This window comes from Glarea lozoyensis (assembly GCF_000409485.1).
Source record: "Glarea lozoyensis ATCC 20868 chromosome Unknown GLAREA4, whole genome shotgun sequence".
NCBI lineage: Eukaryota > Fungi > Ascomycota > Leotiomycetes > Helotiales > Helotiaceae > Glarea > Glarea lozoyensis.
In genome coordinates this window covers 473901-495577 of record NW_007360999.1, presented here as the reverse complement: position 1 = coordinate 495577, position 21677 = coordinate 473901, and the positions used below count along the sequence as shown (strand labels likewise).

The 21677-nt window shown below is 46.6% G+C and overlaps 7 protein-coding genes across 7 annotated transcripts; 3 read left to right on the top strand and 4 right to left on the bottom strand.

The window, feature by feature from the left end:
* Window position 1: 1 nt before the first annotated feature.
* GLAREA_09519 (uncharacterized protein) lies at window positions 2-598 on the top strand (the record flags this gene model as incomplete). Its single annotated transcript, XM_008086116.1, has 1 exon — window positions 2-598. One exon carries the CDS (start codon window positions 2-4, stop codon window positions 596-598), a length of 597 nt encoding a protein of 198 aa, XP_008084307.1.
* A 491-nt stretch (window positions 599-1089) lies between these two features.
* On the top strand, window positions 1090-2244 carry GLAREA_09518 (uncharacterized protein; the record flags this gene model as incomplete). Its single annotated transcript, XM_008086115.1, has 1 exon — window positions 1090-2244. The coding sequence occupies one exon, from the start codon at window positions 1090-1092 to the stop codon at window positions 2242-2244; it is 1155 nt and encodes a 384-aa protein (XP_008084306.1).
* Window positions 2245-3131: 887 nt separating this feature from the next.
* Window positions 3132-4251, top strand: GLAREA_09517 ((Trans)glycosidase; the record flags this gene model as incomplete). Its single annotated transcript, XM_008086114.1, has 2 exons — window positions 3132-3998; window positions 4045-4251. 2 exons carry the CDS (start codon window positions 3132-3134, stop codon window positions 4249-4251), a joined length of 1074 nt encoding a protein of 357 aa, XP_008084305.1.
* A 1859-nt stretch (window positions 4252-6110) lies between these two features.
* Window positions 6111-8285, bottom strand: GLAREA_09516 (uncharacterized protein; the record flags this gene model as incomplete). Its single annotated transcript, XM_008086113.1, has 1 exon — window positions 6111-8285. One exon carries the CDS (start codon window positions 8283-8285, stop codon window positions 6111-6113), a length of 2175 nt encoding a protein of 724 aa, XP_008084304.1.
* Window positions 8286-9161: 876 nt separating this feature from the next.
* On the bottom strand, window positions 9162-10354 carry GLAREA_09515 (Glutathione S-transferase (GST), C-terminal; the record flags this gene model as incomplete). The annotated part of the gene is made up of 3 exons (XM_008086112.1): window positions 9162-9719; window positions 9787-10116; window positions 10166-10354. The coding sequence occupies 3 exons, from the start codon at window positions 10352-10354 to the stop codon at window positions 9162-9164; spliced, it is 1077 nt and encodes a 358-aa protein (XP_008084303.1).
* A 634-nt stretch (window positions 10355-10988) lies between these two features.
* Window positions 10989-14268, bottom strand: GLAREA_09514 (Activating enzyme of the ubiquitin-like protein; the record flags this gene model as incomplete). The annotated part of the gene is made up of 4 exons (XM_008086111.1): window positions 10989-11726; window positions 11776-13762; window positions 13814-14184; window positions 14263-14268. The coding sequence occupies 4 exons, from the start codon at window positions 14266-14268 to the stop codon at window positions 10989-10991; spliced, it is 3102 nt and encodes a 1033-aa protein (XP_008084302.1).
* A 994-nt stretch (window positions 14269-15262) lies between these two features.
* GLAREA_09513 (FKBP-like protein) lies at window positions 15263-16014 on the bottom strand (the record flags this gene model as incomplete). Its single annotated transcript, XM_008086110.1, has 6 exons — window positions 15263-15290; window positions 15344-15385; window positions 15546-15566; window positions 15623-15683; window positions 15737-15801; window positions 15890-16014. The coding sequence occupies 6 exons, from the start codon at window positions 16012-16014 to the stop codon at window positions 15263-15265; spliced, it is 342 nt and encodes a 113-aa protein (XP_008084301.1).
* Window positions 16015-21677: the final 5663 nt, after the last annotated feature.

The window sequence follows — 21677 nt, the reverse complement described above, 5'->3', positions numbered from 1 at the left end:
CATGTATCCCTCATCACTTATATTCGCCATGCAGCACCAGCATCGACACTGTGTTATTGTAAGGGGAAACACAGTTCATGTCAAGGCCATTCGGTCATTTCGATTGTTCCCTCTCCTGCCTCCAGAGATCCGACTAGCTATCTGGACGGCAATAGCAGACGAACCACGAAATATCGAACTGAGTTGTACACCTACTTTGCCAGGAAAGCCTCATGGCCAGTGGTTCTCTCACACCCTTCCGCCTATTCTTATGTCTATTTGCTCCGAGTCCCGCTCTTACGCCCTCTCGCGCTATTCTTCTTTGACATTTTCGGAAAGTCAGCTTGGAAATCCCTGCAAGAAGACTGTTTACATCGATTTCGAAACGGAAGCTCTCTGGTTATGCGGCGATCTCCATCCGAAATTCGCTGCTGATCTGCTGCTCAACAATCAACAGTTGCAGGAAAATTTAAAGCACATGAAAATAGACGCTTTTCTTTGGAGGAAGCTCGAGGCAATGGGATCTGGCCCTACCAGAGACGGTGGCTACGAGTGGCCAGATGCGAAGGCTTTGGTTCACTGCAGCAAAGAATTACAAATTACCACTTTTCACAGCTAAAATACATCGCGACTACTTATCAGCTGTTGTTCGAAGCTCATACCCACCTGATCGTCATCTTACTGCCGCGACGTATTTGCAAATCAGGACCTCTAAGGCGTACTATGCAAGCCTCATCTGGTAAGCCGGCAACATTCGAATAAGGGGATGGTTCGAGACTGAGAGATTTGGCAAGCTTTTGTCCGCATGAAGAGTAATACCAGATTTGCCAGGCCTGCATGATGCAGCTAAGCATCTTGCCTCCTAATTGACCACTCAGCTCCGTGGTGCCAAGCAGCCATATCGATCCTTCGAACTCCGCACTGTTCATGCAATCATTGTTTTCAGAATCTTTTCAATAGTCTTACGATTGGATTTAGGGGTTCTGCTTCTTTCGCACTGCCGGGCCGCTTTTGAGAATCGTTGACTGATAAAGCCTAGAGGCGTCCGTCTTTTTGATTTGCCGTTTATCTCGTTTCTCAGAGCACTTCAGTATATTTCAAAAATACACGATGAAGGTCTGTTTCAGCATCGTTCTCCATGGCGCCGTATACATTACGGCAACATTCGCAGCTGACCCAAACAATTGCAACACCGCCAATAAGGAACGTAGTGGCTCAGACTTTACACTCAAGGAAAATGCTGATAACACGTACCTGTCCGGCCTTGCTTCGAAATTGGCAAATCGACGAGCCACAGTCTCCCAAGTGCTGGACTCGGCCAACCACGCGCTCACCTCAGAGCCATTAACCAGGCCGATTTCTGCTTACATGTGGGAACATACCGCAGACTTCAATGACGAAGCCACTGAGAAATGGGTCCCGCAAGGGTTAACGTCCACGGCGGACTCTTTGGCTGTGGGGACAGTCGAGGGAAGATCAGCATGGCTCGTGAGTTGGCATCTCGAGGACAATACCAGTGTCAGAGTTACTTTTGTCGACCAAGAATCGAAGAAATACCGCCATGCACTTTTGGTCAACCCTGTTGCAGGCGATACTTTCAAGGCTGTTCCAGTGCATGCTGGTGGGATGGCTTGGTACGGAAATACACTCTGGGTCGTTGACAGCAGTGGTGGCGATGGCGCTGTTGGGTTTCGCGTCTTCGATTTATCCAACATCTGGACAATGGATTCCGGTGGCGATACGGTAATGGGAAAGTCGGGCAGTAGCTATTATGCCATGGGCTACAAGTATGTCATTCCGCAGATCCGGTCTTACACATGGAACCGGAGCTTCAACTTCCAATTTTCGTTCGTCGCTCTGGATCGGAGTACTACACCAGATAGCCTCTTGGTTGGAGAGTACCAGGTTGCAGACGCGACTGCACCTCGTCGTCTTGCGAGATGGGATCTCGATTACACTACTCGGAAACTCAAGACAAGTGCAGGAATTGCAAGTGCGAGCTGGGCGTACTGTGTCGATATCGATAGAATGCAAGGTGCTGTTTCCAACGCCGGCAAGGTCTACATTTCGCGGAGCAACGGTGATAGTAACGGAGATCTCTGGGCATGGACTCCGGGAAATGCTGCGAAGAACAATGCAGGGTTCTTTCCGCCATCACCTGAAGACTTGAGCTGGGACACCAGGACAGATACATTCTATGGGCTTACCGAAGCAAAGAATAAGAGGTATATCTTGACATACAAGAAATCCCAAGTATCCGTGTAAGCTTTTACGCTTGTTCGGAGATTTCGGTCATCGGACTGTTATTATCTTAAGATTTATCAATACATGATGCTCAACATCTCGTTGTGTTAGTAACATTACATGTCAAAGTCAAGAATTTACGTATTTCCGGTTCTTGCAAGATTTCTCGCGTTGTTGATCATCCAAATACTGACCAAGGAACAATTCCTAATGCTGGAATTGTTTTCAGCTCTGGTGTAAATATAGCTGGAAAACCGAAAGGCGGGGTAAAAATTGTCCTCCTTCTACGCTTCAGTTGCTGGTTGACCCATGTGCTTACATGCAAGGCACATAACTTCCGTCCGTCTTATCCTTGGCAAAGCAATCACGTTGGTACTTCGAAGTATATGGCATTTACTCAAACTTGGGAGAACATTCAGGTATAAGTCGATTTCAAAATTTGTTAGCAATTTATAGGGAGTCAGTATTTCTTACGTGGTCGATAGAAAACTTTTCAAGTCAGATACTATCGAACAGAAACCTAGGGCTGATCAATAGATGCTTTTCCATTGGGAACTTTGGACTTTCTCAACACGCAAATGGCGCTCCTGTTATACCAATCACTCCTCGTCTCAAGTCGCCAAGAACGTGTGTCCTTCCACACCACGCATGAAAGCCGCCCAACTTTGCTTATTCCACAAGCTATGGCCAATGAAATTTACACTTGATTTTCCAAACCGGTTGAGGCTTTGATATTCCGTTAAGCCTCCTACTCCTTAATTTCGGGAGCCTTTCTCAATATCAAGGCTTAGGTTCCGCTCTTTTCAGATATTTCCTGACCATCACTTTCTACAGTTATAGCAATTGTCTTATTTCTCTATTTGTTTTCCATTACTATCAACCCTACCATCATTACTCAGAAGTCCAAAATGCGATTCCCTCATCTCGCCGGCTTGAGCATTTTTCTAGCCACAGCCACCGCTCAAGAAAAGATCTACCAAGGTTTCAACTCCGGCAACACTTTCACAGACCAAACCGCGAAAAAGCAAGCCGATTTCGAAAAAGAATTCAAGACCGCAAGCGCGCTCTCTTTCTCCCCTGGCAGCTTCAATAGTGTACGACTATACACCAATATCCAAGCCAAAACAACAGCCGACCCAATCTCTGCCTTTGACGCCGCACTCGCTACAAACACTTCCCTTCTCCTTGGAATTTGGTGCTCTGGTACAGATACAATAACAAACGAGCTGACCGCACTACAAGCAGCTATCACGAAACATGGTCAGCGCTTCGCTGATCTCGTCGTGGGTATTAGTGTTGGCAGTGAAGATCTGTATCGCGTGAGCGAGAGTGGAATTGCGAATGCGGCCGGAATAGGAGCTGGACCGAACACAATCGTCAGATTCATAAATCAAACGCGTTCAGCCCTCGCCTCGACTGCACTCTCTGGAAAACCTGTCGGCCATGTTGACTCCTGGTCTGCGTGGGCGAATGAATCGAATTCCGCCGTTGTCGACGCAGCGGATTTCGTTGGGACCGATTTGTATCCTTATTATGAGAAGGATCTGACCAATACAATTGACAACGCCAAAACGATTTTCGATACGCTCTTGAAAAACGTCACTGATAGCGCGGGCAATAAGTCAGTCTGGATCACGGAAACTGGATGGCCAGTCAGCGGACCTAATTTCGGGTCTGCGGTGCCGAGTGTCGATAATGCGAGGGCTTATTGGGAGAGAATCGGGTGCCAGTTGTTTGGACGGATGAATGTTTGGTGGTACAATTTGAGGGATTCGGTGAGTGCTACAAGTTAAAAGTGGAGTCAAGATTAATGAGTAATAGAATCCGGCGAATAAGGAGAAGTTTGCTATTACTACGGATCTGTCTACGACACCACAATTTAATTTGACGTGTCCTGCTGGTAGTGGCGCGCCTGTTTCGATTAATACTGTGGCGACGAAGTCTGCGGCAAGTGGGATAAAGGCTAGTTTCTTGATGGATAGCTGGGTCTACGCGATTGTGGTTTACGGATTTCTGGCTTTCGTGTAACGTTTGCACATCATGTCTTGAAATCGGCGTCAGACTTGATAAGACGGATCGCTGTACGAATGTACTGTCCATTTCGACTTGAAATTGTGATTATAGAATTGTGTTACTATATGTAAACTAAGCCAGGTAAAAAGCGGGCTAGTTTTATACTGAAACACTTTCTTCATTTCACGGCACGAACTCTGCATAGTGTATTTCGTCGTCGTCCTTTTCCGGCTTGTTCTTATGTAACGTAAAGGTCAAATTAAAATTGTTACTTTCATCACTAAGCTTAAGCGCTCCTGAATAACATAATTGAGAGTTAGGCTTGTCTTCGGTAGGCAACTCATCTTGATATGTAATTATATCTTATGATTACCCATCCATTTCCTTCTCCCAAGTAAATTTAGGTAATTATCGACTCCAATTACTTGCAGTACTTCAAGTATCTTCGCATCTTCAAGTTGCTTATTAGTCAATAAGCGAGAAACGAAACTAAACTCTACTAAATAGCATATGAGTCTTTGTATGGAGCAAGGTCTAAAAGTGTACGTCTAATTTTGCCCACGACTAAAGGAGCTATTAAGAAAAGGGGGCGAGTCAGCTGATGAGATTAAGCGAGTGCCTTTCAGACCTTCAGGAACACTAGAACTTTGAGAGTAAATGTAATTGACTTAGCTATCGTGATTAAACGAATATGGGTTTAGAAAGTAGAATTCTGAACTGCCTTATTCTACAACGATCTCGGTCTTGGATTTGCAATTTTTAGGTTTGATACTCATGCCAGCAACTTCCATCAATTTACCTCCCAGCAAAAAAGAAAATCTCCACATATATTTTGTTCATGGTCCTAACTCTTCTGTTTCGTTTAATTCTCTCCATCCGTTCCTTTCTGTTTGGATCTTACAACTTCTCCCCATCTCAACAAGTATCCGAAACCTCAGAGAGACTTCATTTTGAAGGCGACAAAGCATCTAGTCTATAGTCGAGAATCGCAAACCGATGTATGTAACTAACATGCCCGTTTGATCAGAAGTAATGGACACGTTCTCAAATCCTCTTGTCTCTTGGTTTTAATCCATGTCGTGGAGCTTGTGAAATTACACTTTCTACTTCTTCCTTTTGAATCGGTGGACCGATGGCGTAGGCATGTCTTTGACAGTACAGAATAGTCCCGGCTCTCACTCGAACGCAATAACAACTAGTACAATCTAACAACCCAAGCTTAATCAATAAGATGGCTGGAGGATAGAGATCCCACCACTATTCGGACCAGATGTTACTATTCCGCGGCTTCTTTTTAGTTTGACCACCTCTCACTTCAGACCAGGGAAACTCTTCACACGAAGCGATGTAGGCTGAGTAACAGTATTCATTTTCCAAAGTTCCTATCGTTCCCTCGACCTTTCATTAGCATCAGGAATATTTCACAGCACCAAACACGATCTCCACCCTCTTCCTCATTCAACCTAGACCTTCTATACTCTGGAACCATTCCCCAAACGCCTCACAAGATTACTCACTCCTCACAAAATCCACATCCCGACACACTTCACAAACTCTCAATCATTTTCATAATAGAGCGCAGCTCATCAGTTGATTTACTACCGCAGACGCTACCGTACATGAAATCGAATTTCCTCGCCTGTAAAGTGCGAAGATGGGGAATTGTAATATATACATGAATGAAACCCGAGCCCTCCCTCGATTTTCAGCTACCCTGGAAAGCCTCAACCAACACTCCTCCACGACTTTCAAATCCAACATACCACCTTCACCAGTCCAAGCAGAAACCAATGCCGCAATCGCCAACCCACACACACCCCTCACACTCCCATCCACCACACATACCCCCATCGTAAATACCTCATCTCCCACCCTTAAGCATTCCCACCATGAAAACGCATATGTCTCTGATACCGTCCACTTCTTCTAAACCGTCTTTTCTCATTCACATCTGAGACATTAAAGTTACTCGATTCCTGCAACGCGATGAACTTAGCGGGTGAGTCAGAGATAGTGGTTGTTAGTGTTTGAGATGAGGAGGAGGTTGCTGTGGAAGTGCTTAACATTGTTAAGGTGGGGGTGTTGAAGATTGTTAAGGTAGGAGTAGTTACGATTGTCAGGGTCGAAGTGGAGGATCGAGTAGTTGAACTTGCAACTGCTGAAGCCGGACTTGGGATTGTGGTGGCAGATGAAGTAGTTGAACTTGCAACTGCTGATGTTGGACTAGTCGGCACAGTCTGGGAAGGCACTGCCTCAGGAGAAGGAGACACAAGAGTCGCTTGACCCTTATCCACCCCCATCGTCGAAACCATCGAGCTACTCAGCGCAACCTGATGAACAGGCAGCTCAGGCCTCACCGTCGAGACAGCGGGAGCGGAGATCACCTTCGTACTTCCATGCAATCTCGATGTCGACATAACTTGAGAAGGCACTGCCGTCTCAGGAGTAGGAGACGGAGATGCCAGAGTCGCTTGACCCTTCTCCACCCCCATTGTCGACGCCATCTCACTACTCAGCGCTTCTTGATGAACAGCCGGACTCTCCAACACCACAGAGGGAGCTGCAAATACCTTCGCACTTCCATGCAAACGAGTTACTCTTATCGGTGCCACAGAACTAGTCAACGTAACAACAGGAGTAACAGTGACAACAGCCGGCGTTTTCCCAGCTGCTGTCCCAGTTATTCTGTATGATGTTTCGACTACCATGATTGTGGAGACTTCTCGTGGGTGGTGACGTCTATAGATGATGCTTACTTCTTCCTCTTCTTCTTCGTCTTCGTCTTCGTCGTAGGATTCTTCGTCAGATCCTGGCGCGGGTGTGGACTCGTAGGGCGGTGTTTGTGATGGTGTTGGTGCTGGATCGAGTGGTCCTGTGGAGGTTGTCGATGATGCATTTGCGGAGTTGATGGCAGATGACTTCGGTACCACAGAGGAAGGCACAACTGATGATGGAGAAGTTGATGCTGAAGCAGGCGACGACACGACATCACCCCCATTAGCAGCCGGCGGAATCGCAAACCTATTCTTCGGCTTTGGCGTAAGATCCATCCCCTCATTAGGAATCTTATTACTGGGACATGCCTCCCGCAGCGCATCGCATTTCTGTTCAAAGATCTTGCAAAGATTGCCGCCAGTAGGTGGTGCCTTGTCGTAACAAGTCTTTGTTTGTGCCCAGCAACCTGCGACGGATTTATCACAACCATCAGAATTTGTCCAGGGTGCAACTTCGACGCCCATCCAGTTCGCTACGGTGAGGATGGTGTTGGGTAGTGATAGACCCTCGGTTTGGTTCGACACAGGAGTGACTTCCTTAGAAGGTGAGGTGCCGGGGACGTACGCTGCTGGCCCAGGGATCGGATACGGGAACGGAAACTTCTCAGGTTCGTAAATGTTGAAGGTCGCAGACGCGTCAGTGATTTTGACAGCTCCAGGAATAGAAACAGTATCAGTAGGTAGAGTAGTCGCAGAAGACTCCAAGAAGATCTGCGCACATCCCGGATAGAACTGAGGATTCCCCTTATCAGCCTCTTGAAGCGCGAGAATCTCAGCGCGAACCAAATAATTCCCACCCGCGAGATCCTCAGGAATCTTGACTGACAGAATCCCGTTGTTGGCGATCAGTTTATCGGTACACCATTTCGAAGTACTCTCGTCATATCCCTCCGCGTAGATCTTAAACCACCCATCACCGGCAGCAGTATCCTTGATTGCAGAAGCTACATTCTTCATGTAAACCGAGCAAGGTCCCTTATGTTGAGGGTCAATAGCTCCTGGATTCGAAGCATCAGGCCAGACTCGAAATTCAAAGCTCAGCTTTGCTCCTTTCTTGACTGGACAGACTCGCGCAACGCCTTTGGTTCCTTCGCGGCCACATGCCATATCGGTGCTCGTTAGATCGTTAACTGGGGCAGTTGGTTCTCCCATGCCCATTCGTACACAGGTTCCATCGCCCTGGTTGACATCGTCGACGTAAAGTGTTGTGAAGACAGTATGCGCAGCTACTGTCTGAAGTGCGACCAGCGCGCAGGTAACTTTTGAGATTCGCATTTTGAAATATATATGTGCTTGCGTATAATTTTACAGCTAGCTGTGGTTTTGAATGATGTAAAAGAAAAAGAGCGCAGATTTTGAGAAGAGAGTTATAAAGCTCCCACAATAATCTTGTGTGATTCTTTGAGTGTCGTGGGAAGGACAAAAGATGAAGGAGTGACAGATGAATGTAATTGGTTGACGTCGAGTCAAAGGAATCGATCTGTTAGTCGAAGTCCAGTAAAGGAGTGTAAGGAAGAAATTCACAATAGGATGATGATATCCAACAAAGGAAGTTCATCGCTCTTTATCAAGCGCTGACTTACCATTGTCGACACCTCCTCACCTTCTCTCCTGACCACAACTTTCGAATGGTCAAGTTCTAGTAGCATGCGCTTGCTTATTAGCTAATTTGTAATCTCGGCGTGCCTTTGCGGGTGATTAATAACTGCACTTGAATACACAAGTTTCAAGATGTTGTTGCATTTTGACATAACAGGTCGTATGAAATTCCACTTCTGTGGTGTGGCGCAAGCGAGTATTCCGGCTGGATGCCCCGTTTGTTTCATGCAGAGAGCCTCTCCCGGCACAACGAATCATTGCGCTTTGTTCATGAAAACATTTCTTTTAGACGTACACCCAAGGGGTCCGCCTCATGAAACGAAGCCAAGATGATCTAGATAATTGCTGCAGCCTGCCTGCCATTACCTGATGATGCCCAAAATGAGGAGACAAGATCGTTGTGCCACCGAACTGCCATAATGTTATGTTACCAGGCTGCCGGATATGATGCGCACAATGGCTGAACTTATAAACTATTTTATTTCAAACACTGACTTTCGCAGTCGCTATGATAAGAAGTACGTAAACCCTTCATTCCTTTTCATTAAACCCTCATTTCTTCGCCGCCTGCGCCAGGGCAAACTTGACAGCAGGTACCTCCTCATCCTCCTTCAAGATATCAGGAATGGGTCCAACTGGCGTGATACTGAACGGATTGATCTGGGTGTGCGACCTCGTGTAATGGCGTTTGATATGAGTAAATTCGGTCGTCTCCCCGAAAGCCGGAACGTTCCAATACAAATTCCTCAACCACTTATGAAGATATGGGTAACCGGAACGAATATCCCTGATGTTGGTTTTGAAGTGTTGCACATAGACGGCATCGAAACGCACGATGGTGGTGTAGAGACGCACATCTGCTTCCGTGATGTTCTTTCCGAAATAATAAGGACCTTCTGACTCGGATAGGTGCTTTTCGGCGCGGTCAAGAGAACCAAAGAGCGTCGTAACGGCTTTGGCATATGCTTCTTCCGTGGTTGCAAAACCTGACTTGTAGACACCGTTGTTGATATCGTTGTATGTCCAGTCGTTGGTGCTTTCGATGTCTTTCTGGAGTTCGGTCGGGAAAAGAGAGACGTTCTTGTACTTTTCTTCGATAATATCGTCGAACTTTACTCAAATGTTAGCACTCCGATGATCTTCTTGGACCTCCGGTCATCCTAGCATGCCAGCTTACCTCGGTATAGAACATTCGAATGATCTCACTACTCTCATTGCTAACAATCTTCCCTTGCTTCACATCATACAATGTAGGAACCGTAAATCGTCCCTTATACTCAGGATCGACCTGGAAGTAGATATCCCTCAGATGCGTATATTTCTCATGTCCAGGCACCGGATCGGGCTTAACCTCCGCTCCAGGTGCATCGCTATCCTCAGAAGTTGCAAATCGCCATCCTTTATCTCCCATATGCCAGTGTACGGAGGTAAATGGTATGATATCTTCGAGGCCCTTCAGCTTTCGGACGATGAGGGTTCGGTGCGCCCACGGACAGGCGTAGGATATCTGCAGACGTCAGTCACTGGCTGTATGCATTGGAGGGGTACAAACGTACATAAAGATGATATCGTCCCTTCTCTGGAGGAAATTCTCCTCCCTTCTGGATGAAATTCCTGAATTGCGACTGTCCTCTCTTGAACTCCCCAGACTTGTCGCCCGGTGCAACCCAATTTGTGATTCCCTGTAGAGTATCAGTGTCTGTTGGTTTGCGCATACGAAGGCAAGGTTGCGGAGCACTGACCATTTTGACTGAAGCGGAAGAAAACAATCTCGAGGTGGACTTATAAGTGGTAAACGTGCACAATTTTGCTGAAATAAAGGTAGAGCGGGAGAGCATGTGAAGAGGATATCTTTCCTCTCTGTCTCGAATAATTCAGCTGGTCTAATATATCTAGAAACAGCGCCTTTGGTGGGGGCTTCGTGCTTTGTTGTGGTTGATAATAGTGTTGTAATCCATCCTTTTGCCGTTCATTGCATCATTCTAATTCGCCTCCTTGCAGGGCTGACAGGGGGAAAAAGCCTCCGCTCTGCGGGGTCATGAATAAGCTATGAAAATCGATCAATACTGGTTACCTCAGTCGTGAATAAGCAAAAAGATCCTGACATGCTTTAGCAATTGCCTTGTATCACGAGCTTTCAGGATTGTAAATGCATAGATGAAATTCCAAATGCGGTTACCCGACTAATATGCGAAGTAAAGAAGCCGAAACATATGCACAAGAGGATTAAGTCAATCTGTATGTTTATTTTCTACTATGCACGCAAAGCCAATACAGGCCATCTTTCTAAGTTCCCAAAGTCGTAAAAGCGTTTTCCCGAACGAACCTTTCCCGTCCAACAATCATCAATTCATCGCAGATCCAAAGAAAAAGGACCGCTTATTTCGCCATCTTCATCATAACATATGGTACTTCAACATCTTCCCCACTCTGATCCTCCACGCAAATCTCAAAGATGACGTTCTTTTGGTGATCAGGAACTGGCTTCTTGGATATGTGCTCAACAAGCTCGCTCAACTTCATAGTGTATCTGTCCTTGAGCTTCGTAGGTGGGAAGAAACTTGCGTACAGCAGACTAACACCCGAGCTCAACATTGTAATTGTTAATCCCTTCTCCTCAAAGTGATCGATAAGTTCTCGCAACGTAATATCGTTGACTTCAAAGCGATCCCATAACTTGTCGATCGAAACTTCCCCATTCTTTCCTTGATACTTGTCTTTAGGACTGGATATTGGCTCACTGAAACCGAAGAATGGCAACGCCAAATTGACGAATCCATTCTTGTATTGCTCCAAATCCGTCTTTCCATCGACAATTTTGTAGAATTCAAGGATGACCAATCCTGTGACCAAGGCAGTGGTGGTAGCAATGGCCGGGATGATTTTTCCAGCGATGAACTTGGTCTTGTGCCTATCGGCAAGCTCGATTTTGTAGTTTTCGGCACGAAGGTTACTTGCAGCAGTAATAAAATCAATGTGGAAATTGGTGTCATCATCTTTCTCGAATTCAACAGGTTGAAGCTTGAAACCTGCAAGCTGCTTTGGTTGTGGCAGCTTATCTGTGATTTGTTGCAACTCCTCGGAATCGTTGAACGTGGATGCACCGGCATTCGGATCCTGAATGAATTAGTATTCGCGGCCATAAAAATAAATCTCATGAACTTACAGGCTCGCTATCATCTGCTTGAATTTTGACGGCTGAATTTGGTGAGAAGTCAGGGATGATCATATTGTCAAGGACCTTCTCAATGCTGTTCAGGTCCAGGCCCTTGGTATTGATTCCGTAATTGAAAGCGTGAAGATTGGCGCCAGCAACAATAAATGTTCGATGAAACTCGTTCTTGATATCGAACTTCAATGGATCTGGTGCACGCTTAGGGCCAGACCAGAATAGCGCGCCACTTGAAGATTTCGAGTCTTTTGGAAAGTTGTACAGGAGTTGCTGAATAGCGTTGTTGTATTGCTTCTCAAATTGGATACGAGCCCATTTGATGCAGTCCTCAACGCTCAAAGGCTTGTCATCAACTAAGAAGTCTCTGATCATCTCAAGGGTGGCTTTTTCATTGCCACCTTGTTTCAGAGTCGTCTCTAAATAGTTTGGCTGGTTGAGATAGAGGTTGACAGTTTCGGCGGGCTTGACAAAATATGATTCGAAGAGTTCTCGGGCCCAGGCGATTGTGTGATTGATGTTGTTTGGGAAACTCCTCAGCGTACACATAGGGAATGATTGTTCAGGGGGATCCTGCGAACTAGAGTATGATTCTGTCAAGTGAGGAATAATCACTTGAGTATTACCCTTCGTTCCCAAAGTACCGCTCTCAAGCAGTGGCTTGCGGAAGAAGACACATCGTCGGTCCACGTATGTGCGCGCATCGACGTTGTCAAGTGCATTGGTAACACCATCCAGAGCCTCCCAGAATTCCTCGTTGAATAAATGTTCAGTATCTTGGCCTACTCGGTCCCGCATGGTAACAATCTTTCCCTTGAGATCTGGATTCATGGCTTGCACCGCTTCAGCCGCACAGTCACTCTTCAGCTTGCCGACATCTTTGGGTCGGAACAAGAATTGTCGATTGAGATTACTCTTTTCGATCGAGTCCATATCGGTAACGGTTATTTTGCCCTTAGGACCAGCTGCTAAACCTATCATAGCCCAGTTTTTCAGCATTTCACATCCGATGGCACCCGCTCCAACCAAGAATTCTTGAATATTTCCAAGCTTTTCTTGGAACTCTCGACCGAAAACGGCAATCTGGCCATCATATCTGGTGTTCAGTGGTTTGCAAGTCTCCTCGGATCTGACAGAGTTGGAAGGAAGCGACTCCAAAGAGTCAAAATAAAGATATTGGCAGATGGGGTGGAACTTTCCAGATACCGCCTTCAAGACCTCTTGAGCAGCAAGACCTCCAAAGAAAGCAGCCATCGGGCTGAGATCACCCTGAGCTTGGTAACTAAGTTCCAGGAGAACTTTCTCATCCAATTCAACTTCTGACTTCTCCTGCTTTGCAAACGCTTGTGCTGCACCAATAACAACTGCGGCATCTTCTTTGTGCATCGGTCTAGGGAAATGGCCGTGTTGTTCTTGGAAGGCATGGAGAGCTTGAATACCGATATGTAACTGCTGAGCTCGACCCATTTTCGCCCAATCCGAATCCACAAAGTCTGGACTCTTCAACGCTGCAGACAGAGGCTTGAAGTCAATAAATTTGGGCATCTTGACTTGTTGATAGATACCGCCTTTCTGATAAGTCCCGAGTCCTGAAACATCACCTATTGAGAAAGTATATGGCCCTTTAACTGTTACCTTTCGTGGCGCGGCAGAGTTTAAGGCTTCCAATCCCACTAATTCTGTGAAAGTGACAAAATCTCCATCTTCCAGTCCATGGCGGGTTTCGTCCAGAGCAGATACGAGACCGTCCTCGTCGATGGCTGCTACGATACCATTTACTGGTGTTTCTCCCGTGGAATCCAACACGGTGAAATTCTTTCCGAAATCGCAAAAGATGGAACCAAATAACCCGAATGTATCTGCCACCACCAAGAATATCCCTTTGGAATGTAGATATTCGCCAATGATAATTTGATCCTTGAGGGGGGTGTTTGTAAGAACCACTACCTGGTACTTGTCGAACTGGGATAGGTTGGAGGTTAGGCTTCATAGATTGGTCAGCGACATCGCAAACGGGTATAAAAAAGTAACTAACCTGCTGGATTCATGTATGGACACTGGAGTATATGCATTCAGCTCTCCAATCCGTGGAGCCGTTACTGTCGCCCTTGGCTTGCCTACATCGTCCGGGCGAAGGAAGAACTGAGATGACAAATCTGCGATCGCAGTGGGAGTAGGATCGTAAACCGTAAGGCTCTTGACACCGGCGAGTGCGATATTCTTTGCGATCTCCACACCCAACCCCTTCATACCAACAATGAGCACATTTGAGGCGCCCATCCGTTTCATGGCCTCATGTCCCAAAACGTAAAGCTGCCGGCTGTATAAGGACTCATCGATATCGTTGTGGCCCACCACCGACTCATCGACCTGCATCTTCGTCTCCATGTCGATATCTTTGGAGTCCTGTGATCACAGTTAGTATATTGCAGGCTTCAAAAGGCGATGTTGGCAGGCCGGACACCCCAAGGCTGACAAACTTACAGTCATTTTCTTCTTGTGCGGTTGCGATGAATCTTCAACCGATAATTTGCGTTTTGTCGATTTGTTCTCGACCTCGTTAATGGTTTGAGCGGGAATTTTGGCGTTTGGTTAGGGTCCCGAGCAAGCTCAAGCTCTGGGTGCTAAGTACCAGACCTGAACCGCTCGAAGAAAAGGCACGGGCCGAAGCTAGCCTTGGGTTTGAAAGCGAATGGAGTATCCTCAGCTGAATTACGCGTGGTAGATGAAATGCCGAATACGATATGGAGTTGTGGATGAAGCTGTTCAGCAGAGTGATTTGAAGTTTGCGAAGAGGAAGGTTGATAATGCGAATGAACTTGTAGCCTCAAACGCCGCCTTCGAGAAACGTCGATCCGTCGAGGTCCATGACAACAGCTTATTAAGCGAGGAGCAGGGGTGGACGTTCTGATTTAGCATTTCACAATTTGTGTCAAACGGCTATGTAGAAATGATTCTAGTACAGATCTTACCAGCAAGATAGTGAGTCTGGGGCTTGTATTTAACCACGAACTAATATTATATTGGTTTAAATCGGTTGCGTTAAGAGATAATACTGTCCAGTACCTCAGTGGTGCTGCTACAGTACCCCTCCATGATAGTATCTCCTACTATGGGTAATCATCGGTTACAAACAACCATTTCAACCCCGCCATTCCCAAGGGTGAGAGACAAGGTGGAACGAGCGCATTACAAGTACATGATGGCCAACATACGCAGAGAACTTCGAAAACATTTACCAGTCCAGTGCAGTACCTGAAACTTCTTGAAATGTGGGATCGGTAACGAGGTGGAGTAGCATGTGCAAGAGTCCAAACTTCATCGACTATTCGGAAATGCACGGGTTCAAGAATCAGCATGTGCAAACAGGTACTGAAGATCTTAATCCCTCAATTGTTCTCGAAATGTAGCTATCCCTTTATTGCTAAACCTCGGCTACCTCTACTAGAAACGCTATGGTGAAGAAGAGTGCTCGACTGTCCGTCTAGTTGATTTTTTGAAGCTCAACGTCACTGCCGCATACGTCAGAGGTCATTCTTGCATACAAAATGGGCCAGAAACTTACAAGATGAGAGAAGCGTTGGCTGGAATGTGTCCCGGGAAGCCACTACAAATATTGTCAGTTATCATTTCTCAAGCAGAGAACGGCGTAGAAAGGAATGCAGGTCCGGAGACAGGATTTGACTGAAATCTGACCCTTCCCCGCAAGGAAAGGTATTTAGACGCGTAGAATATGCGCTCGTTTGTTTGGAGTTCGGGAAGCTTACCGGTCACCATATGCGTAGTCACTGTGACAAGAAAAGTCAGTACTGTATCTGATAGGTGGAGGAGTCGCTGTGCTTACGAGGTGATATCCAGAGTTGCCTTCTCGCCAACTTTCATGGTAGTAACACCCTCGTCCCAGCCTGTGATTGGCAGTCAGCAACCTATTCCGCACAACTTCATCACTCGCATGTACCCTTGATGACCTTTCCTACACCAATGGCAACAACAAATGGGCCGCGACCAACGGAGGAGTCGAATCTGTAATGAATATGCATCAGCACGTAAATCGTGAAGTCGAGGATGGAAGCTGTAGCAATTCTGGTGCTATAGCTGTGTGGAGACGCACTGAGTGCCCTTCTGGTCTGGCTTGGAAGGATCCTTCAAGAAGCCAGTGTACTGGATCGTGACGGTGTCGCCGACTTTTGGGATAGGTCCATTGCCTTCTGAAATGGTAGTCTTAGTAACACCCATGATTGCTCTGGTTGCTGAGAAAGCTCGAGATGCGGAGGTTGCGAATGTGGTAGTGGTGAACCGTTGTGGTAGTTGGGAGACTCGTCGTTGGAAAATGGAGAACATATGCAGGTCGGGGAGAAAGGACGGAGGGAGGGTCTGATGTTATATACGGGAAACGGGTCCTCAATGGCACATAATGCGTGCTGGTGAAGGTGGATGTGGAGAGCAGCGCTCGGTAGTTTTCTGGCTCTAACCTTAATGGAAAGGCCGCTATGCTATCATACTTCGTAACAGCTAAATTCGGCTGCTTCAACCTTGCGGGACACATCCGTATGGCTTCGACGTCTTACAATTGTCGGTCTTGTATGGTACTATAGACCCGTATGGATTCTGTGGATTGGACCCCCCCTTACCTTGCCTTACCTGACCAAGTCTTAGGCTGGGAAGCCACCCTTCCAACCCTGCGATATGTGCTTCTTAGCTGCTCGACATGCCAAACACTTACATCTCGACGACCAGGGTGGGATCTCCGCGCCAGGAACATCTGCGATCTCTCTCTTCTGCTGCTCCTCGCGCCCTCCTCTTCTCCCAGCTGGACCAGGGTGCATGTACCTCTGCAATAGGCAATGCAAATCGAATTACGATTCCCAGACCCGCCCACCGCTATCACCATCGATTCGACTTTATCGTTATCGCCGCTGCCGCCGTAAAAGAAATCCCTTCCATTTCTTTTTCTCCAGAAACCCCATTCTTCCTGCGACCGGTCGCCAGGGCACTTGAAAAACAACACCTGCCAGCCTGCCTGCCGGCTTCCCACCTCGTCCGCCATGTGCCACGAACACTACCCACGCTCGCGGTCCCTTTCAGCCGACGAACAAGCGTGTGTTGGTGTGCGAAGAAGCAGAGCCACGCATATATAAGGTCTATAGGGCATTAGGGTCAGACTCGGCTGGCCATTGACGCTTCTGCCCTGGACAGAGGGCTTCCGATGGGCTCGAAGCGGTGGCACTGGCGGAGGAAGTGGCTCAAAGCTGCTGTGACTCGCAGGCTGCGATACGGATTCGACCTCTGATTGTGGCTTGCCGGCGGGTGTCACACTTGGGCGCAGAGGCTTTCCAAAGCAGTGATCCAGTCTGCTGGATCCAACGTCAATCATTCTGTGACGCACAAAAACAGTCGCATCCCATGCCACAACCACGATCTGAAACGTGCCTGTTACGGACGTTACTTAACGATGTCGATACCCTCTCAACGATCTATCCGGTATCTGATAAGGTGCATAGATTGCGACTACCATGTTTTGTTAGACGCAGCAAACTACCGACCTTCCCTTCAAGCCGCTTCGACAATTAAACAGCCTACCATTCGGAGATAATTGAGCACACGGGGTCATATGCGATGCAAGTCTGCAGAAACAGCCCGGCACCTACACAAAAGCCCTTAATATGGTCTTTCTAGGGTTCCAAGCATAGCAATTGTCTCATCAGTCATTCAACCATGGGAGCAGCACGATACACTAAAGTCGGTATACGGTCTAACCGCCAACGATGATGCATTCAACCGCTCTCGAGACATGCATAAATGCTCTGGGCCACAATCAAGCTTCTTATCCTGCATTTCTACGTAGGTAATGAAAAACGGAAAAAGAAAAGGAGGCATATGCTTCTTAGGAAACCATTTATTGGGTGTTACCTGCCATATCTGTTTTCTTGACGCTTGGCCGCTTTAAACCCCACGTGTTACCCCACGGAGGAGGTGCATCTTTTCGAATAGTGTTACAGCGCTTGTGAAGTCGAATACTCGGGATTTTCGAGGCTCTCGAAGTACGGAAAGTTAGGAATACTAGAGATGTCATAGGATGCTGAAAACTCCCTTCCAGGAAAGATCCTAAGATATTCACTACGTATAGTACCGCAAATCCACAGTGGCGTTAAGATCCATTGTCTACTTTACAACGTACTCTCGGTCTCCATTGTTCGGCACCAGTGCGGTAACCAAAAAAAAATATCAGACATACGCGGTGTAACGCCATGAGATACAGCGAACACATCTTGCTCTGATTTCCTCTGCTTGGTCGGCCAACTGATTATCGGCAAGATCCGAATCTTCAGCAAGGTATGGGCATACGGATCGTATACGCAACTTGATGGCTTCAAATGAAATCACATCAAATCCTCGCGCTGACGAAGCGGTGAAGGAAACTTGATCGGCTAGCATTCCTGACGTGGACGTGATCCTGAAGACTCACGCCACATATAGGTATTTGTTCTCATAGCAAAGTCGGTATACCCGTACCGAAAATCCGGATAAGTATAGGGGACTTCGCTTTTTTCGATGCATTCAAGAGCGGTGCTCATCCACGGGGGTTCTATCGTGGACTGCTAATACCAAAAACCGTTTCGTACTTATGCAGCAGCTGGTTCGCAGTATATGAGGCTCACGCAAAATGCCCGAGCGACATGTGTACTCGCTCACATGATATATCTATCTCAGAGCACTTTGTCAACAATACCCACTTAACCGCCATTTAATTGGGCTCAAGATTTTGGACATATTTCATATACTACTAATTAGATTATCAAGTTCGTTTATGTATTAACTTCAAACGCTGGGGATCCACAGTTGTAATGCTTGCCAGCTCAGTACTTCTGAACTGGCGCTAGGTAGGTGGGCAGTTTTTGATGAAGTTCAAAAAATGCAGGCCACTGACATTCTCCCGCGGTGTTGTATCCGATTTCAAAGAAACCAAAAACCTTGGTCCCTCGGTTTGCTATATGCGAACTAGTTCTAGATATGTCATATGATGACCGTCTGGTGAGCTGTTTGAAACGTATCGAAGACCTAACGGTGTCTTAGTTGAGATCTTATAGTTCTCGATTAGGCACGGATGCTGGTGGCCTTAAAAGGACACCTCCGGACCCTCCGGATGATATTGCCGGGCTATCATGCATATTTCCTGGAATATGCGCAGTCCTATATATCCTTGATATTTCTATTATAGGGCTCCAGAAGTACGAAGCGAGTCTTCGATGGTTCTACTTTTCACGATCACCACTTGATGGTATAGTTAACTTGAAGGCGGGAGCTGAAGATGCTTTTCTCCTACACAAGACTTTGTTGTCCAAAAGCAAGGCTTGGATATTCGGCATTGGAGCAGCGCGTAAATAAACAACAATTTTTCCGTACGTCTGCGTACTATCGAACTATTCAGTCCAGCGAATGACGCTTTCCGAGCAGTTTTTGTATAGCAATTATACCATCGCGCCGCGAGGCGGCACTCACCAAGCCGTCGAAGCCGTAGGCTATGCTACCCCGACGTTCATATTCAAGAAATTCGACGCTTGTATCGGCCCAGAGGTGCGGGTACCATTACGCCTATTTATTTGCATCAAGTTACGACTCACAAACAAACGATCGTTCATCAGACTTATTCGCCATTGCTATTGCCATCGTTGGATGATTTACTGACAAGGTTGTGTCATATGCTTCGCGTCGGATTCAGTTGATATGTCTCTAAACAGTCGAAGTGGTGGGCGGCGACTTGCGGGTGTGCCGGGCCATGTGGTCGATGGTCAACACCATACAGCGTAATGTTACTCTTTCAGCTCACGCGCATGGCAGTGATATCTCGATCGCACAAATCAGTGGTATCGCGGAGCTCTGATGATGGAAGGGCAATACAGCATTCTTTCTGTTGGGCTCCTGTCAAGTGAATAAGAAATCTTTCGTGGCTATCAGATTTGGTGGTCACAGAATTCGAGAGTTACACTATTCCAAAGAAAATCCTGTCGAGAAATTCAATGCCATTTGCTAAATACGGTCCTTTGCGCGTGGTTTGATCTCTCAAGTGTGGGCGATTCCCAGATTCTAACCATGTCCAAGAGCTCTGCAACCTCTCTGAGGACTTCATTCGCAACAAACCCCCGTCAACTCTTTGTGACAGCGGTTGTGGTACATCAGACCTTGACGGCATCAGCAACAGGAATGATGACGCATGAAAATTGTGCTGTTTGGCCTGAAGCAGAGAGATATGTTCTAGGTGATGTTGCAATAGCTACTGTTGGCTGCACACTGATTTCGTGCAGATCTTCTTCAGATGATATTCCTGCTACCGCCCTTTCATGATAAAAGATTCAAATATTCCTAAGACACCCATACATTCGGGCCGGCTCGTCCTCCCTCGTTGTCCTGTATGCGATAGGTGAACTGAAGGAACACAAAGTGCCAAGGCATTCCGCCTAAATCTGAATAGGGGCATTTCTCGACAGACAGCTTCACAGGAAAGACTTCTCGGCATATCAGTCAAGTTTTATGAGCAAAGTAACAGGTCGCAGGAATCAACCGCGTTCTCAGTAATTCGAAGATTTCTAGGTTACTTGGACAAATCAAACTTCCCCGTCCGGCACAATCTTACCCCACGACACGCCTTGCCCACCAATGGTTACAACTGATATTTGACCATTCACGTCAACGACTTTCTGAGCCGCCAAGCTGATTCTCGTCGCATTAAAAGCTTCTTATTTGTGTTGTCCTCACGTCAGCGTCGATGAGGCACAAGGCAATCGCCAACAATGGCAGCCTCCCCGTCTTTCCAACATTTTCGATGCAGTTCGTCAGCAGATGACTATGTCAAAGACCAATGATAGTATCAAGTTACCTGCTCATATCCCGCGTAGTGTCCATTGCTGCAGATATCGGAAGGGGATCCGGACCCCCACGAATTGTTAACTGTCACCGCGTCCTCCTCTTCGTTGTGATATTGATCACGGGTTGAGCTATGCTTTCCTTACCCAGATGTCATGAAAACTGTGCTGTGTGACGATCATGAGGTAATGGGTCATCGAAAGAAGCACCAAAGTAACCAGATCTCGACCTTAAAACTCTCTTTAACCATCAAAACCCAGAAACTTCCCTGCACCAATAAATAGTTTCAACATTCAGAATCCTGATTTGATTCCAGCTAATTGCTGTTTCAGATTAAGGGTACATGTCGAGTCGCTGCTCCTGATCTGGTCACGCGTTACGATATGTCGCACAAGAACTGTAGAATCAGCAAGTGTTGGCGGTCATCCAACAGAGCGGATTTTATTCTAGGGGCGGAAAATGGACTAACAGTTGTTGTAGTACAAAGCTTGAAAAGCTGTGAGGAGGTGTCTGCTAGTAAGTAATCGGGCTTCAGATCCTGTGTTGTTCTCTCGGTTTCTTGCGCCTAATCCTAGTGTGTACTGAGACTTACGTGCTGGAGTCATCTGGTCTTGATATTCAGATGCCTAAGAGTTGGCTTATTCGATCTAGTAACCTCTATCGCATTTCACGGCATTAGCTTTTACTGGAACTCTAACAGCTTGCTACGTCAATCTACACAACTGATATTCAAAATTGGTTTTAGGCATAAATGGCTCTTCTATCTCAGCTAACGATGTATGCGATATTCAAATCACGTAGACGGAATATGACTATCACCACTTCCCATTAAATTGGAGCTGATGTTACCTGCTTTTTATATTGGTTTTGTTAGTGATTGACTTAAGCCATTACATTCAGTGCCAAATTGTCAATAACTTTCAATTTTTATTCAACTTTCTCATCTAACTCACTGCTCAAAATACAACATGAAATACCAAAATAAATCGCCTCCTGTATTTCCAAAACGCGACGAAATCCCGATATTCGACCCGAAA